At 40.0% G+C, this 18,838-nt stretch overlaps 1 protein-coding gene across 4 annotated transcripts in view; it reads left to right on the top strand.

The window, feature by feature from the left end:
• The window catches only part of FNDC3B (fibronectin type III domain containing 3B), a 350,826-nt gene extending 335,668 nt beyond the window's left edge, over positions 1–15,158 (top strand). For all 4 annotated transcript variants that reach the window (XM_082393898.1, XM_082393896.1, XM_082393895.1 and 1 more), the window contains 2 exons: positions 1,499–1,626; positions 11,626–15,158. In XM_082393898.1, the coding sequence (XP_082250024.1) occupies positions 1,499–1,626; positions 11,626–11,937 (440 nt within the window). In that variant the 3' untranslated portion in view covers positions 11,938–15,158. The remainder of the gene's footprint in view (positions 1–1,498; positions 1,627–11,625) is intronic.
• The last annotated feature ends 3,680 nt before the right edge of the window (positions 15,159–18,838 follow it).

Genomic DNA, 18,838 nt, shown 5'->3' with positions numbered 1-18,838 from the left:
GGGCACGGAGTGCGTTACAGGAGGGTGCGGGGCCTCCAGGGCCTGGGTCAGGGTCTGACCACGGTCTGGTTCCATTCTGTGAAGGTTTCCCATAGTTCCTTTCAGGGCGCTTTATGGTAAATACCTTCCCCCTGCTCCCCTACCCCTCAGCGGTCCAGAAGCTCTCTGGCTTCTTCATGTGACGAAGATAACTGGTATAAATGGATGTACACTTGCTGGGTCACTTGGGCGGTAAATGCCCTGGCCCTTTGGTGTAGCTTCGCCTTTCGGCTCTAACGGAGGAGATTCCTGAGCACGCTGTGGCTGATAGGTTTGTTGTTGTAACAGGAAGGTTTGCCACGTTTACCAATTAGCTAAATAACTTCAGGGGTCTTCCCAGCACTACCTTTGCCTCTGGAAATGATTATTGGGGGAGATGCATTTTGTGGAAAACACACCACCAACCTGATAGCCCATGCAGGTCGTGGTACGTTTTCTTCCGGAGGACAGTGTCCTCCACTGCCACACGTCAGGTCTTCTCCGCTCACGCTTAGGTTCAGGAGATTGTCTTAGCCGGAGGACTGTTTAGTCTGATGAGATTATTTAGTTTTCCATAAATTGCAGTTTTGGCCAACTAAGACAAACCTTTTTTTTAAGACAGCTTTTATTTTTCTGAAACAGCATTGTACAGAATTGAAAGTAGAAACAACTGCCTCTAAAGAATTCATGTAATTAGAAAATAAAAATAAGGGCATTCAGCAAGAGCAGTTACACATGCTAGTTACAAAATGGAAAAATATCAGATGTTGAATTAAGCTGTAGAGATACAGTATAAGCTGTAAGAAAATAATTTTAAAATTCTACAACATGTAAGTGCTTTGCTGCAAACTAACATAATTTCACTTTAATCTGGAATGATGAGTCCAGTAGGTAAAAAATAAACTAACAAATATAAATGTAAGATAACTTTTAAAGGCTAACCTCAAATGCCACCTGCTCCTCAAACCTTTCTTAGACTCTCACACGGATGTGACTTCCTTCCCCTGGAACTCCCCAACATTTTGTTTGTACCTCTCGTTTTAATCTGCCTTACATTTATGTTGGTTTGTACTTGTTTCATACCTTTCTCTCCCCTTCCCTCAACTAGATCTTCATTTCCTTGAAAGCAGTATTTATGGTACCTATTTTTGCATCCCCCAAAGAACCTAACACAGGGCTTAATCATAGAAGGTGCTCATTAGCCATCAAAAAAATAACAAAAATGCAACCCAGGCCAAACAGTTATTAATAGGATAGTGAGCAAAGGGTTCTTCGCCAATGGCTTGCTAGGCACGGAATGTCTTCTCTGTGTAAAGGGTACCCTGCTAGTTTTCTAGGAGGCTGGGCAAATAAACTCCCCTCTCAGGGCGGGCACAAGCATTCTCTCTCTCTCTCTGGGTTCTCACTAATATTACTAAAATGTTGACTATTCGTATGATACTTTGAATTTTGAGCTTGGATGTGTGGATTTGTATTTCAGCACCTCGAGTAACACAGTTAGAAGGAAATTCATGTGAAATTTTATGGGAGACGGTACCACCCATGAAAGGCGACCCTGTCAACTACATTCTGCAGGTATTGGTTGGAAGAGAATCTGAGTACAAACAGGTAAGAACCAGCGTGCGTGGCACGTGTGTGGCCTCTCAGGGTCAGGCTGGCTCCTTGCCTCTGCCTTTGCGGTGAATAATTTAGTAGCCAGTGAACTACATTTTTCTCAAAATCGGTCATAGAAACTGCCTCACATGTACCCATTACCTAATTCTTTAGGGTACAATAGCTCTGGCTTACATTTTATTTTGTATGTGGTGGTATTCTTAAATTTTCAGTTCCACAAGCATAATCTTGTGAAGGGTTTTAAGTTCTATATTTGTATTTGATATTCGTATGTATTGAAAACTAAAGTGCCAGTGGTTTTACTTTATAGGGAAGTAGTGTCAACCTAATTACTAAAGCCCATGTCTGTTTGCCTTTTTTATGGAAGTTATAATTGAAGGATAAGGAAAATGACCTATCAGCCCTTGAGGCCTGTGATTCAGAAGCTCTGGGTCACTACTTGTCACCCTTTAAGGTGCATAGGATCACCTGAGAATCTGTTAAAAATTCAGATTCCGATTCAGTAGGTCTGGGGTCGAGGTTCAAGCTCCCAGGTGACATTGATGTTGCTGGTCCATGGATCATGGTTTGAGTAGCAAGGCTGTACGGTTCACATGATAAACCCATGCAAGAAAGAATGTGATTGGAATATAACCCGATAAAGAATTTGGGTTTATCATTCTTGACACCCTTTTTGATCCTAATTCTTCCAAAGCCACACATTATCTTGTCACTGGATGTGAAAGATTCAGATACTCTGTGGCTTTCCATAACGTTCCCAGGAGCTTAATAATTATGTGAAATCAGAATATAACACTGTTACTCCATTAGAAAAGCTGAGGACCCATTCCTTACCAGCACTTTTTTTTTTTTTTTTAATTTATTTATTTATTTTTGGCTGTGTTGGGTCTTCGTTTCTGTGCGAGGGCTTTCTCTAGTTGCGGCAAGCGGGGGCCACTCTTCATCGTGGTGCGCGGGCCTCTCACTGTCGCGGCGTCTCTTGTTGCGGAGCACAGGCTCCAGATGTGCAGGCTCAGTAGTTGTGGCTCACGGGCCTAGTTGCTCCGTGGCATGTGGGATCTTCCCAGACCAGGGCTCGAACCCGTGTCCCCTGCATTGGCAGGCAGATTCTCAACCACTGTGCCACCAGGGAAGCCCCCCTTACCAGCACTTTTAATAGGGGAGTGCATTTATGTCAAACTCAAGAAGGTGAAGAGAAATGCCACCTGCCTTCCGAATCATTAACATAATTTGCGAACACTTCTTTGTATTCAACTATTGAGGCTCCAGATACACAAAACAAGTAGAAAATAATTTGATTCAGAGTTTTTGTTAATTTGCTGGTTAATATTCCTCGTATTATAATAATAAAGAATACTTGTAAATAAAAATGAGTAAAAAGAATCAAAGAAAATTTTAGTAAATTTTACTGTACTTTGTTAATATGAAGTGCCAGATAAAAGAATGAATTGCTTTAAGCACATTTTGCAAAAACTTGTTTTAAACATGACAGGCACCACCAGTATTGATTAACACTTTGGGTGATTTCACCAGTTTCCATCATTCCTCTGAAATAAGAGCAAAACCACTCTTGTTTCCTTTCACCTTACAATCTCGTTTTATACAGCATATTTCACTTCACAGTCAGTAATTTTACGTGTGCAGTTGTTTCACCTTACCACCAATATATTACTGGTTTCAGAGTCTCAGCGCACATGAAGAGCAGAGGATTTTCCCTGCTAGATTCAGTCATCTTTAACACCAGTAGCATTGTCCTGTCGCATAGCAATGTAACAAATGGCTAAAGATGAAATGTTACCAAATTTTACAACATATCACTTGACACTTAACAATATTCACTTCCCAGCAGTACATTCATTGCGTGTTCATCGTCGTATTTTATAAACCTTTTATTCCACCACCATGCTTTTCCAACCTGTTCTTGGAAAAAATGTTCTGCTTCTCAAAGCACACTGAGTGTTGATTTACATTGAAAAAGCATTGTTTACCCAATATCTGTACATTAGGCATTGCCAGAATATAGGTTAATCCATTCATAAATTAGATTTCACTGGCAGATTGGCTATTTTGAATCTTGCTATTTGTTTAATGTTATATATTTTGTCTCACGAACATACAAATACTAATACACAATTACATATATGCTTCAAAATATATTTCTTATTGTAAACAGCTATAAATAAGAGTTTCTTGTTGAAAGTAGGTGAAAACACAGTACACCAGGGCGGGCTCAGTAGCTGGGGAATTAGCATTCTTCTCGTAACCGTGTGTTTCCTGCATTTACCAAGAAATGATTAAGGCAGGTAGTGGTACTTGAAAAGCCAGAGTTGAGTCAGGGACAATTTGTACTGAGTTTTTTGCTTCTCCCTATTCAATAAACATTAACTTAAACATGATGTTTTGAGTACTTCATTCAGTTGTTCTGGACACGAGATAGGGAATGAAATCTATTTATCTTATGTGTGCAGAGTAATGGTTAAAATAATTATAGTCCAGAGATAACAGGCTTTGAATTCATAGAGGCAAAGCAAAAGAAAATGAGAGGTCATCAGTGCAGAGCATACACCACGGCAGAGCTATGGGCTTAGAGGAAGCACTGTGTATACTTCAGTTACAGCGCTAATCAGGCAGGATCCACTAATGTGTGGGCTTGTGTTATTCATTTTTATTTTCCCAGGACTGGCACATAGCTAGGCACTCAGTAAATGTTTCTTGTGTGTGTGAAAGAGGCAGTTTCACAGGAACAGGGTGATTTATACTTGCAGTGGTGAGAATCAGTAAACTTCACCATAGGGGGGATTTAGAAGTGATGTTTGTAACTGAGGTGAAAAACATCACCCATAATAGAACAGTGTCCTTCTGTTCCCCTAGCTCAGTTTTACAGGCGACATATGGCAAGGGCCAAGTCTTTTTCTGATATTTTGCTGGAAACATTGACTTTAACTCTGTAATTAGCTTTCTTTCGTTGAGCTATCATGATGTGGGGCGAGCATCTGGTTCTAATTATGAGACAGTCTATTAACTTAAAGTATTAAGTCCTCACCTAAAGTTTTACTCTGTATTAGAATGCATGCATATATTGATTTGGCTTTTCTGCCATTTAAAAAACCTTTCAAGCACAAGCTTTTTTCAAGAAACTTAAAACTTCTTTTCAAAGAAACAGTATTAATTGTAAAGCATTCTTAAAAAGAATGAAAATTGTATGTATAGGCAGGTGACTGATTTTTTTTGCCTCACAAGACAGAACATAAACAGTTTAATATATACATAAGAATGTAAAGCGAAATGATTCACATTCATACCCCTGTTCAGACAGCAATGATTTTTACATAAAGTATTTAAATATAAACACTGAAGATGAGAAAAGGGTAACAAACTGCAAGAAATTATTACCTATTGGAAGTCAAAATTTGTGACAAATTATTAATATTGTTGGTGCTCAGATTTGTTGCATTATGAAAACCTTTGAAACCTCTGAAAATTTATAGAGCTCCACCTTTAACTTGACGGCATCTCTGTATAAATTTATTTTTATTTTGTATCATTTTTAGAATATAGTATTGGGATGTGTATTGATTCTTTGTGGTATCACACAAGTTACTGTGAAGAAAGATCTTCTCTTGACGTTGAGAGAACTATTTTAAAGACTTGGAGCCTACATATTTTTTTAATAGTTTGTGATGTAATTCCCTAACACCGAAGTTAAATAGGCTGTGACTGTCTTATTGCACATTTTCTTCATCTTTGTGTAAATAAAGGGTCAAATCCAAAGCAAAATAAGAATAGATCAAGGAGGGAATATTTAAAAGCTATCATTTGTCTTGCTGATTCTTAAATTTTTTAGGTTTATAGGTGCGTTTAAGTATCTGATGAAGGATATGACCCGTTCTGTCAGAAAAATATTCATGCACACATCCATTTTAAATTGCATATGAAACAAATTTATATTCAGTTTCACGGCGTTCAGGTGTAGGGCCCCTGGTTCATTGAGAAACTGTTAGGTGCTGTGCACTGTGAGAGCTGCCTGGCGTATAACAGAACAGCATAGTCTGTGCTCTCAGAGCTTCTGGGCCCGTTGGGGTGGAAACAGCGTGCCCCCGAGAAGCAGTTCAGTAACAGTACCTTTGCCTGTCCTCTTTGGCTCAGGAGCAACAATTCCTGCCCAGCATTGCACCCTCTACAGAGGAAGTCTGCAGGTTAGTGAATTCCCACTGCAGCTGGGGGGCAAGGGAGGTGAAATCTGCCTTCTGTAGTCATGTGATACTGGAGGAATTAATTCACCTCTCTGAGCCTCAGCTGTTGTGTCAAAGTGGAGATGCTAATTCTCTGCCTCAGGGTTACTGTGAGCGTCAGATCTGTTCAGTCATGAGAGGGCGCTGTGTAGATGGCAATGCTGGGCAGTTGTGTCTCCCTCTCCAGTTCCTGGGAGAAGGATGGCATTAGTAAAGAGGTGCAGGCGTTGGCCCAGATCCCAGCCTCCAGCAACCTCCCCCAAAGGCTCTCTATTTCAAAGGTTTCAACTACACAGCATGTTACTCTGAATTAAGGGTCACTGATTCTTCATTTCGATTATCTGGGTATTACTTTAAATCCTCTCATTTGGAACAAACATGTCAGAATTACTTTAAAATATATTGCACATCAAATCAAGGACAGAAATAGTCTTTGTAAAAATAATATTGTTTGTATACTTACTGTGATATTATGATTGGTTACTTCAATAAAGATAATCTTAAATGGAACTATGCCTTTTAAATTGGGTTGAGGCAGGAGGAAGAGCCTGTAATGGTGCCCCTGTCAAAATGAATGAAAACAAAGGGATAAGAGGCACGGCCTGCCGCCCTGCCATGGCGAGAGGCACAGTCCCATGAAAAGTCACCTCAGCTGTGCTGCAGGCCTGATGACCTTACTGATTTTGCGATCGCGTGGCTGTGATTATGTCCACAAAAACAAATCAGTTATCGCAAACCTCAGGAACCAGAATCCTCAGGAAATGGAGTATCGGGATTGTTTTAATTTTTCCTTAACTAAGATCCAAAAGGCTTAATAAGCATTGTTGACTACTGTCAATACACTGAAAACAACTCAATCCTCGTTAACGATTCCATTTTGTATAATCATGGCTGCACCTGTTCTAAACTCTGTGGTTTGTGTGCGGGTTCTGATACTTAATGTTCACATGTACTTGCTTCTGGTAATTTTCCTCTCTTTTCAAACAGTGTGGTATAAGCGTATCTACTCTCAAGTATTTACGGGTTCTAATTAGAGAGAGAACATTCACTGAGCATCTGCTTTGTTAATAGCCATTGTGCTGGTTGCTCTGGAGATAACAGAACACAGTCCCATACTCAATATATTTATCATATATATACTTTTAAAGATAATGTTAACATTGTGTTGACAGTGCTTGTGAAAAGGGGGAGCTCTTCTAATTAAAACAATAAGAATAGCTAAAAGAAAAACATATTTACAAATTATAGCCCAACTTTCAATTGGACTTGTCATTGAGGAAGTTCCCTTCCATTAGATATTCATTTTTCCTTCACTAAGCTTTTTGCTTAATGGTTATGAGAAAAGTAGCACTCCTTTGCTTTCAAAATATCAATACATTTTTAGGGATCTTCTTTAAGGAGTTAGAGTTGGGACGTACCATCAAAATTAATATATAAAGTCTATGTTCAAGATTCCATGAATTGGGTTTCTGGGAAATTAAATATACTTCTGAGCCAACTTTCTTAGAAGGAGCTAGCCATGCAAATTCTGGAAACCATAGAAATCATTTAATACTAGATATAAATGAACATTTATATCTACTTTCCAAAAGTCTCTCAAACATCTGTAGGGATAGGTTATTAAGTGATTTTCAGCCATGAGGTCATTGTTTGGCATAAATTAAGAGGCCACGTCACAGAAATGCTGCCCAGGCCTTTCCTTGGCACAGACTGGGCTGGGGAGCTGCTTTCCATACATCATATAGGAAAGGCAGTGCTTTCCTTCTGGGGCAGTGGGACTCAGGGTGGGGTGATCTGGAAGTGTTCCATGGAAACACCAGGGAGGCTGTGGGACTCCCTGGGAAGACAAAGTCAGAAGGTCAAGAGAAGTGGACCTGGTATCACACCATAGTCATTCGATGAGGACTGAGGTGGGGAGGATGGGTTCCACCAAAGACGTGGAACCAGTGGAGCTGGAGCAGTTCCAGTGGTGAGCCAGGGGTGTTTGAGTTAGATGTGGGATCTCGTCTGGGGTCTACCACTACCCTTACTCACCTGAGACCTTGAGAAATGAACAGCTTTCTGATCCTCAGTTTTATCATCTCTAAAATGAGAGTAATACTCACCTGCCAGAGTAATCAGGAGGATTAAATTTGATAAAGATGACTTATCTCCAGTATATTCCTTTCACAAAGCATTTTTCACATAGTTTCTCATTTAATACTCAATCCCCCTTGGGGTTAAGTTAGGTACTGTAACTGTCCCCATGTTAAAGATGAAAAAAAATAAGGTTCAAAGCTGTTACTTGCCCGAGGTGACAGACCTAGAAAGGGCCAGAGCAAGGACTTAGACCTGGAATCCTGATGCCAGTTCCTGGTCCTGCACTTGAGAAGAATCTGCCCAGTGCCTCCCAGTGGCCAAGCAGATTAGACCCAGTTCCCCGGGGTTGCACAGAAGAGCTCCAGCAGCTACAATATTTCACCCTTCGATAAGGGTAAACATTCAGGAGGTGAGGCCTCCAAAAGAATTGATGAAAGAGGTGTATCAAGAAACCTTGCAGCTAAGTCTTAGATGGCAGCTTTTCTCCAACTCCATAAACAGCCTGACATTAACTTATCACCACCATAGAGACGGAACAGATTGTATACCTGGGCCATTGCAGATAGGAACCCAAAGCTCAGATGGCAAAGGGATTGGTAGTATGCTGGTCCCAAAGGTTGCAAGTCATTCCCTTCGTGAATGGTCCCAACAGTTTCGAAGAAAAGACTTGTCTTGGAAAATACCAACTTGAGCATCTAAATTTGGGAAATTAAGAACATTCACAATGAAAAGTTCTCTTTAAAGAAAAAAAAAGTGTACACTATTGTTTTCCTGAGACCACCCACATGTTGGGAGATAATTCATAGACAGTGCTCTCATGGTGTAGTCTGAACTCCTGAATGGCTTGGGGCAGTCACCATGACAACGAGCTCATCTTAAAATATCCATTTAACTAACACATCGTTGGAACAGTGACCTATGAGAAAGGAGTGGCCTCTCAGGATCGCTGGGGGTTTTCTTACAGCTCTTTTGTTCTTGGTTGCTCCGGCCCAGTTCTGTCTGTAACCCCAGTTGCTAAGACACATGCCACAATCTTTAAAGAAACAGAGTAACTCACCAGGAGGAACGTGCTTCAAATCTTATAAAGGAAAATATGAGAAACAGAATTGGTTTTCTGGGGCTTAATCACTAAACAAAAGTACAGTAAGACTCTTAAAGTCTACTTCTAAAGTTTGAAAATGGGGGAGGAAAAATCTTAAAAAGGCTGAATATCAGGTGAACGCTGGAAGTCCGGTCCCTTTTCTAAACTGTGATCCTCTTGCTGTCTTTCAGTTTGCTCAACACTAAGTGAGTGGCCAGTGCACTTAGGTTCTCTGGTACCACGTCCTGCTTCTTGTAGAAGTTTACGTGCCAGGCTTTAGAAACACTGAATGTTTGTAGATTCCCACTAACTCTCTTTAGCTGGAGAGTATTTCAGACAAAGTTGAAATTGTTGGAAATACTCTGTTTTCTAGGGAATTTGTATTAATGGGCAAAATTCACAGCTTTACTTAAGGTGGCCTGTCAGTAGGTTGAAAATGCCCCTGTCCACTTTTTTTTTTTTTTAAAGTCTCATTTCCCTTTTTTTTTTTTTAATTATTTATTTATTTATTTATTTATTTATGGCTGTGTTGGGTCTTCACTTCTGTGCGAGGGCTTTCTCTAGTTGCGGCAAGTGGGGGCCACTCTTCATCGCGGTGCGCGGGCCTCTCACTATCGCGGCCTCTCTTGTTGCGGAGCACAGGCTCCAGACGCGCAGGCTCAGTAGTTGTGGCTCACGGGCCTAGTTGCTCCGCGGCATGTGGGATCTTCCCAGACCAGGGCTCGAACCTGTGTGCCCTGCATTGGCAGGCGGATTCTCAACCACTGCGCCACCAGGGAAGCCCCCCCTGTCCACTTTTAATCACTGTATTTTAAGAATATATTTGGAGTTGCTTTTAAGTTCTAAATAGTAGTAGTAGTAATAATAGCTAACTTTTTCTCTGCACTTACCCATGTACCGGGCATGTTTTAAACGCTTTACAGAGGCTAACTCGGTGCCACTCAGCTACAAAGTGTTCAGTTAATTTTACTTTCGTGTTTATTTCATCAGCCAAATCTCTTTACTGATTTGGTTGAGTTCCAGCTAGTTTTTTCCTATCTCTATTTCATATAAGACGTGGATTTTTATGTAATTTTAAGGTGGTTATCATTTCCTCTGAGTGTTTCGAGGATCAGTACCACTTTGATTGAAGAACCACGTGAGATCTCCCTCTACCACCCTCCCTCAAAGATACCTGTTTTCTTCAGTCAACTCCGAGGTTGATAATCTCTAAGTAAACTGGTAGATTGCAAGTCCTCATAGCAGTAAGCCTCATGGTGATTATGTCAGTGTTAACAAAGGGGAAGAAAATATCCTAGATTCTTAATGGAAAAAGGACCGGTCGGTCAAACAGACAGGAAACACTTAAGACAGACCATTAAATTAATTAAATATTAATTTGTGATAAATAGGACTGCATCACTAAATATCTTAAGAAATGATTAGACAGGACACAAAACTGGGAGAGAACATTCACAACACATCCCGACAGAGGACTTACATCCACATTAAAGAGCCACCACAAACAAAAGCAAACAAACTGAAAACAGGCAAGACAGTTGAACGCACTCCCCATAAAGGAAGGTATGTGAGTGACCAAATGAGCACATGAAAAGGGGGGAAACACTCTCAGGCATCAGGGAGGTGCAGCTGAGGTACCATACTCACCCATTTGAATGACTGACAGTAACAAATGTTGATGAGGGTGTGGAACAACTGGAACTCTCATGCTTAGCTGGCAGGAGTGCAGAGGGATGTGCTTGGGACAGCTTCCTCATGCAGTTAGATGTAGACTTATACCCAGCCCTTCTGCTCCTAGGTATTCACGCAAGAAAAAGAGAAACTTAAGTCCTCAAGATCTGTACAAAAATGTTCACAGTACTCTTCCTATATAAAAACTCCAAACTGGAAACAGTGCAAATACTTGTCAAAAAGCAAATGGATACATCAAAGTATAGGCCTATGATAGAGTACTTATTCTTCAGTAAAAGGAACAACTACTGAATCGATTACACGGATGAATCTCGTAGGCACAAGAGAGTGCGTAGTGTTTGATTGCATTTGCATGAACTTCTAGAGTAGGCAAAACAAATTACAGAATGAGAAGTCAGAATAGTGTTTACCTCTTAGGGGTGGAGGTGGGCTATCTTGATGGAGTAGTGTTAGATGGTGTAGTCAGTAGTCAAAGAATCATTCAACTGAGACTTTGCACTTTATTTCTATAATTTGTTTTTAATTGTCTGCATTAAAAAATATTAATTCTTTGCAGCAAGATCAGAGAGCCCTTTGTATGAATTAAGTCGTCTGCTGATTTATAGCCTAAATTATTAAAATTTAGCTAGATGCATCATCATTACTTGTATCAGCTGCATTTCTGGTCAGTGCCTGATCTCCTGTCAATAGCAGAGTCACTGAATTTATTTTATTTTATTCAGAGTGGGTCAGAATACTTTACAGATGAAATATAGACGGGGACAAATGCCTCTCCATGTACTTTTTGTTGTTGCAGAGTTCGCATAAACCACGCCAGGTCTACAAGGCCCCCAATGTTATACAGTTATTACTTTAGGGACCACAATGTTGTTATAAATTTATTGACCAGGACTTTTCTTTTTCTTGAAGGTGTACAAGGGAGAAGAAGCCACATTCCAAATCTCAGGCCTCCAGACCAACACAGACTACAGGTTCCGCGTGTGTGCGTGTCGTCGCTGTTTAGACACCTCTCAGGAGCTAAGCGGAGCTTTCAGCCCCTCTGCGGCTTTTGTACTACAACGAAGTGAGGTCATGCTTACAGGGGACATGGGGAGCTTAGATGATCCCAAAATGAAGAGCATGATGCCTACTGATGAACAGTTTGCAGCCCTCATTGTGGTTGGCTTTGCAACTTTGTCCATTTTATTTGCCTTTATATTACAGTACTTCTTAATGAAGTAAACAAACCCAACAAAACTAGAGGTATGAATTTAATTAATGCTACACATTTTAATACACACATTTATTCAGATACTCCCCTTTTTAAGCCCTTTTGTTCTTTGATTTATATACTTGTTTTACAGATTTAGCTAGGAAAAAAATATCAGTGTTTTGGTGCACCTTTTTGAAATGCAAAACTAGGAAGAGGTTAAACTGGATTTAAAAAAAAAGAAAAAAAAAAAAAAGAAGCAAACCAGATACCAAAAGCTAGCTTACGTTTTCTTTTAAAATTTTCAGATTTGCCTCTATTCTGTTTTCACTGATGTCTTTTGCAAGCCTTTGATTTTTTTTTTCCATGTCACCATTTAGTAATTTATATTCACCTGTCACTTCTTATGTCTTGATCATCTGTACCTGTGAACATGAATCACAGTGTGTGTAGTTACAGGGCTAGGATTTCAGTGTTGTCAGAGTATCACCACACAGCAACCACACACAGAAGATGTGTTCACTCAGATAAGGCTGCCCTAAACAACCATTTTGTCACTCAGTTATTTAACTGTGTTTAGCTCATTGAGATCAAAATGTGTACTTTAAAATGTTTTAATAATCTGTATTTCTTATGATTTTAACACTATGAGCTGCCTGTCTAAGAAATCAAGTAACCAAAATGCATCTATAAATTATGGAGCATTGTAGATTTTACCACATCAATTCATAGCAGTAACTTTTCGAGGGCATTGTGCAATAGTTAGTTGTTTCCTTGTTCAGCTATTTTAAAAGCTGCTTTAACTTGTTTGTCTGTCTTTGTATATAACTACTTCTGATCTAATCACTAGAGTTATTATATTCTGTTATGTTTGACCAGAATTATATGACGAGAACTGGTGACAGTTTAGTGCCTCTGCCCATTGTCCATGACTTACACTAATTGTGATCAATCTTCTTACACATCAGCTCATTATTTTTGGAAGATTTGCCTTTAGGCTATTCAATGAAGTATCAATGAAGTGATTGAATTTCAGTAGCTTAATTCAGTGCACATAATACTAATCTAACAGCAGGTGAAAATTGATAAAGCCCAAAAGAGTCATCTAAATTTGTAGTTCCTATTTTTGTGGGGTTGACCTGGCCATGTGTGGAGAGGGAATGGTATTTGGTGGTAATAAGCACAGGGTGTTTGGGGGGTCAAGGAGCCTAGATTATCTCCCTGGATCTGTCACTAACTTGCTGCGTGATCTGAACACGTCACTTTACCTCTCTGTGCCTCAGTTTTCCCATGCATTAAAAATAAAAAATAAAATGGGGATTCTAATGTTCGTAAGTGCTTTGAGATCCTTGATCTATAGGTGCTATTGGAGTGCAAAGTGTTACTCTTGCATGTTTATTCTGAGTCATGAGATAATCAATTTTAACCCAAAGTCATTGGATTATTTATATGAAGTCCATAATGTTCACGTACCTCAGGGACATTTAAGAGTTGGAGGTGCAAATATATTCCAAAAGGGTGCAACAGACACAGTGTATCCCCCTGCTTCTGTTTTTGTATATTTTTGCTACTTGGTTTTTCTTGATCATAGCTATTTTGTGCTTGGTCTGTGTTGTCTTAAAATGCAGTATCCTGTACTAGCTTATAATATTCCCATACCAAAGTCATGGGGAAACCAACATTATTTTGTTTTTGGTTTATTTATACTATATTCTGCATACAGTACTTTAAATGCCAATTACAGTGCAATCTTTATTTATTGTAAAATTTTTTAAATGTACTTATGTACTAATTTTCCCTTGTAGCATGTTATTTTTTTGTGTTTTATACTTTTGTAATTTTAGGTCAGTCTCGTTCCTTGGCAACATCTGTAGTATTGTCATTCTTCTGACATTTTCTTGTGTTTTTAAAGATAAAGAGCATCTAGTGCATTAAATGCCAAAAAAAATCCATTGTCAGCGACTGAAACGTTTACATGTACCCAAGAAAAACATAATCATCTCTTGAAAGAAAGTGCTAAGATCAATGAATTATTCTGTGTGCCTACGTTGATGTAATAAGTACTACTAGAAAGTTCTGTATTTTGTTATTGACTAGAATAATTAGTTTAATTATTAGCCTTGCAAACTGCTGGCATCAAGGTGAAATTTTTTTGCCAAAGTTCTGGCCTTCCAAAACTCATCCCTCTATTTAAATGTGTATTATGATCCACTGTAACACTGCATCTGCATTTTCTGAAACAATCTCATGCAGGTGTTTTGGGGAAAAGGCATTTCATAAGCAATGAAGATTCAACTGAGTACGAGAACCCTGTCTTCAGGAGAAAAAAAAAAAAGTCCCTTTTTTGGAAACACTTCAGAACTGCTGCTATAAAGAAATTCTCTGAATTGGTTGGAATTTTTTTAATGAAATAATACTTTAAGCCAAAATTGCTATGAATATTTGATCTTTGAGATTTTCATACTATCTATCTGTTTAACCACCAGAAAGCTGTTGTGTGTGAAACACTAGCTGACGGCACTTTATTTTATTGCTCTCCGTTATTCGGTGTCATTATAATCCCTTCAGTCAAAAAGTTATTACACTATCTGGCACTGTTTTCTATCACAAATATGTATATGTGATATTGATATATAACTATATATATATTGCCATTACACATGAACAATAAAATAAAGTGTTATGTTAACCTTCTCTCTTTGCCCTTTTGCAATATGTAGGAACGAGTGAGTGGCTTTCTGATGCTCTATATGTCAAACTCCTCCCTGACACAAGAAATTCCAGTCATGTGAAGCAAAATGCCCTTTGTCCTCAAAGAAATTGTTTAAAAAGAAAACAACTTTTTAAAAAGATTTTTTGCATATTACCTGCCTTGTTCTTATCAACTTGAAATGTTGGCATTTTCTAACCGTGTTTTGTTGGCTACAGTAATTCAGTATTCCTGTCAAAATTGAAAAGTGCCCTAACTGAATGTGTTTGAATGTTATCCTTGCACAATTCTTTAAATTGAAAGACAAAATGTTTTACCTCACTGTTGGACATACATTCCAAGCTTTTCAACTTTAGGAGAAAAAAAAAAATAATCATATGTTTTCCTGTAAATTTTAGACTATTTCATATACATTGTATTAAAACTGCCATATCAATTTTAATGTATAGATTTTGCAAATACTATGCTATATGTAATACCTAACTGTATCTGTAGTGTATATGTAATATATTTATGCCCAATAAATGTTTTAATTCTTTCTGACTTAAGTAGGGTTCTTCTGCCATGAATAGGATTGCTTTTGTTGTTGTTACTTTTTAAAAACTTAAACCACACCCCAGAAGTTGTAAATTCAAATGCGTTCATAGGCCAGGCAAGTGGCATAGCGCACGGTGCTGGCTGTACCATCTAAAGGGGCGGCTGCCACCCACAACCATGTAGGCTGATGTTTCAGAAGTAAAGCAACTACACGCCAATTTAAAAAAAAAAAGAGCAGCAGCAGCTACAAATCCAGATCTCCCTAAATGGGCCAACTAACATGGGATTGCGGACCGTAAAGGCCCATGTGCTGTCTGTTCTTTGTCAGAGTCTGTGGGGATAAAGAGTGTGTCTTTTTTAACATTTTATCTATATGCCAGACTTAGGAAACCAGGCCTAGCTCTTTTCACTTAACACCTGGGGTGCACCTTCTCCATGACAGACTCGCACAGTTTTGACCTCCTTCCCTCCTCCGGGTCTCATTCAACAACAACAATGGCAATAAAGTGTAGTGTTCCTACTACAGTCATGGTTTCACCCTGATGTTTAGATTGTTTTGCTAGGAATCCCCACTATCTTTTTTTTCCCCTGAGGGAAAAATGAATGGGGGAACCGATCGTTTATAACGAAAAGCTTTCTTTCTCATAAAGAATACCGATAATCATTCTTTTGGGTAAAAGTGACAAGTTGAACACATCAAATTTTGCATGCTCCTGACACTCCACTCCTGAAAATACAGTAAAGGATTTTTTTTTAAAGTCATAACTGCTCTCAACACAGAAGAATGAGAATTGTTAGCACCAGAATTTTGGAAACCTGACTGAAGAAAGCTGAATTCTCATTTAGTGGGGGAGAAAATGAGCACCAACTCAATTTATATGCAGAATACACTGCAGGCTCTAAAACGGACAGAAGCGTGTCCCTTTAAAGGGAGGGTGAAGAGGGAGAGGAACCTAAAATAGTATTGGTAGAAAGCTGTTAAAAGTGCTATTACATCTATAAAATCCCTCCCTACTTTCTTTCAGCTGGACAACTGCTCCTCCACCCTTGCAGAAACCAAAAGTTTATCCACAGGAGAAGGTAAAATAGACTTGGACTTAGAGACCTTAGAGACCTGGACTTAGAGAATGTTAGTCTTACCGGAAGATGAAGTGGTTCAGCCAGAGCACCCTTTGGTGATCCTTCTCAGCCTTGGCTACACAGTAACACCACTGGGAAGCTTTTCAAAATCCCTATGTTCAGACCCTACACCAATAAAACGAATATTTCTGGAGTATCAACGTTTTTTAAAGATCCCCAGGTGATTCCACTGTACAGCCAAGATCGAGAACCACTGTCCTAAGGTGAAACTCCTGGTCAACAATCCTCTATCAGCTTTTTAGTCCTCCAGCTTAGCCAAAGGTAACCTGACATCTGATGAAAGCTGCTAACATGAATGAAAAGTCCAAAGCCAACAACTTGGAAGAATCAGAGGCTAAGGGAGAAGAACCTTCAGAAAATGACCCTATCCCCAGAGAGATGAGAAGAAAACAGTCATCTGTAGACTAAGGGTAAGATGCTGTGGAAGAGGGACACGTGAAGAACCTGGAAACGTTCTTGGAAATTAGAAACTCAGCAGAAGGGTTGGAAGCTGGAATTGAGACTAACCTAAAAATAGAGCAAAAAAATGGAAAGATAAGATCAGGATCAGACCAGGACATTCAATATCTAAATAATAGGGACTTCAGAAAGAATAGAAAGTGTAGGGGATGAAGTCTTCAAACATCTGAGTTTCCAGAGTGAAAGGGCACGAGGGAGCTCACCACAGCGGATGGGACTAGAGCCTCTGTCAAGGCACACCATCTTGAAATTTCCAAACAGTGGGACCAAGAGAAGCTCCCCAACACGCTGAAAAACCGGTCACATGGAAGGGCTAGATGTCAGAGTAGATGTGTGCTTCTCAGTAGCAACACTGGAAACAAGGAATCCGTCAGGCAGGTATGTCAAGATTTTGAAAGAGAAAGGTTTCCCACCTGCTTACTCTCAGTCAAGGGTAAAGTATCATGAAGCCATTTTTAGAAATTGGAGCCCTCACAGCTTTGCCTCAGAAGGATTTATGCAGCTTTCATTTTATCCCTTCCCTACCCCCCAGTCATGGTGGGCGAGCACACGCACACACACTCGCACACACTTCCCTCTACAGAGAGAAGACAGAATGACCCTTTTAAACACTTTGCCTTGGGCTAATTAAACTAACAATTAAATCTGTGTACCGGTACTGGTACCCTTTATTCAGGGTGGTAACTTAAAAAAAGTTCCCACCTCCACTGCTAGACTCTAAGTGCCTCAAAAGCTGGGGGAAGGGAACATGTACTCAGGGCAGCATGTCTCATTCAGCTCTGCAGCACACAGCATATTCTCTGGCACGTAATAGAAGCTAAAAAAAGGTTTGTGGAATTCAGTTGACTGATTTGGTCGGAAAAGTTCACATAGCAGGGATGAGAGCCATAAGATACTCGCTGCTCCAAACTGTAGTCTTTTGCCACGGTGTGTTATTTTGGGTGCAGTATTTTGATTTTTTAAAAATTATAGTCAATAAATTAAAATGTGGCAATTTCCCACAAAATACTGGGATTCCAGATTCCACTGAAGTTTGAGAGACCCAGCAACTCTAGGTCTTGTTCTGGAATCGTGCTTATGGACAGGGGTGAATAGTAGCTGTCCTTGTTGGTTGGCATTTGCTCTGCACCTGACCACATTTCCCACCAAATCCCAGACATGAATATGGATGATGATGTCTCGTCTAACAGAAGAAAAATTCTTGGCCTTGTTTCCATCAACAGTGAGAAAACGGGGGGCGGGACTTCCAAGAATGATGGAGTGAGGGTGTCTGTACATCTGCTCTTCCACAGAAGCAACAAAAATACTGGCAAAATAAAATTGTCCCGAACGTTCTGAAAACTTTTTTCAGAGCTCCAGAAATTAACCAAATGCTTATAACAATCTGAACCTTGGTAAGAACTGCAGCTTTTGTGGTATTTTAACTCAGTCTACACCCTACACCCTACCCCACCCCAGCTCCACACTAGTCTTGAAAAACAGCAGCCCTGCGACCACTAGAGGGGGCACACTGGGTTTGGAGCACCTCAAAATGGCTCATCCCAGCGCATTGTCACCATCTAACCCGTCTCACAGGCTCTCTGGAAAAGCCCCACTGGCAGGGTGGTTGTACTTAACCTGCCTCAGAGCTCGCTCTGTGGGAAAGCCTTATACCCAGGGCATTTGTTGAAAGATAGTCAGTGCAATTGTTTAACCCTGCAGCTGCTTGAGGCTGCAATACCAGCGGGGGTAAACAAGAGCTGGCCCAAAACTGCAAGATCTGGGGAATGAGATGTCCTCGGGGGCTTTTAAAAGCTTGCAACATAGTTCTTGGGGTCTAGAAGGCCACGTGCATGTGCAGGGCTGTGTGCACGCTCAGCAAAGACCTGAGAAGGCCCCGATTTCACTTCTGACTGATCTTCAGGCCTTGTGCAGCCAGGGAGCGAAGGTTAAGGCAGAATTGTAAATTCCCTGTGCATTGAAGGTGCGCTCCAGCATACAGAGCCCCTTGACTTTGTCAAGAGAGACTGACTGGCTCAAGGCATTTAAGGAAATCTGTGAGCATTCTTTAACTGACCATTAAACACAACAGATATTCTAGTGGCCAG

Source organism: Balaenoptera borealis, assembly GCF_965194805.1.
Source record: "Balaenoptera borealis genome assembly, chromosome: 5".
NCBI classification, from domain to species: domain Eukaryota; kingdom Metazoa; phylum Chordata; class Mammalia; order Artiodactyla; family Balaenopteridae; genus Balaenoptera; species Balaenoptera borealis.
The sequence above is the reverse complement of the archived record's forward strand: the minus strand, read 5'-3'. Positions and strand labels throughout refer to the sequence as shown.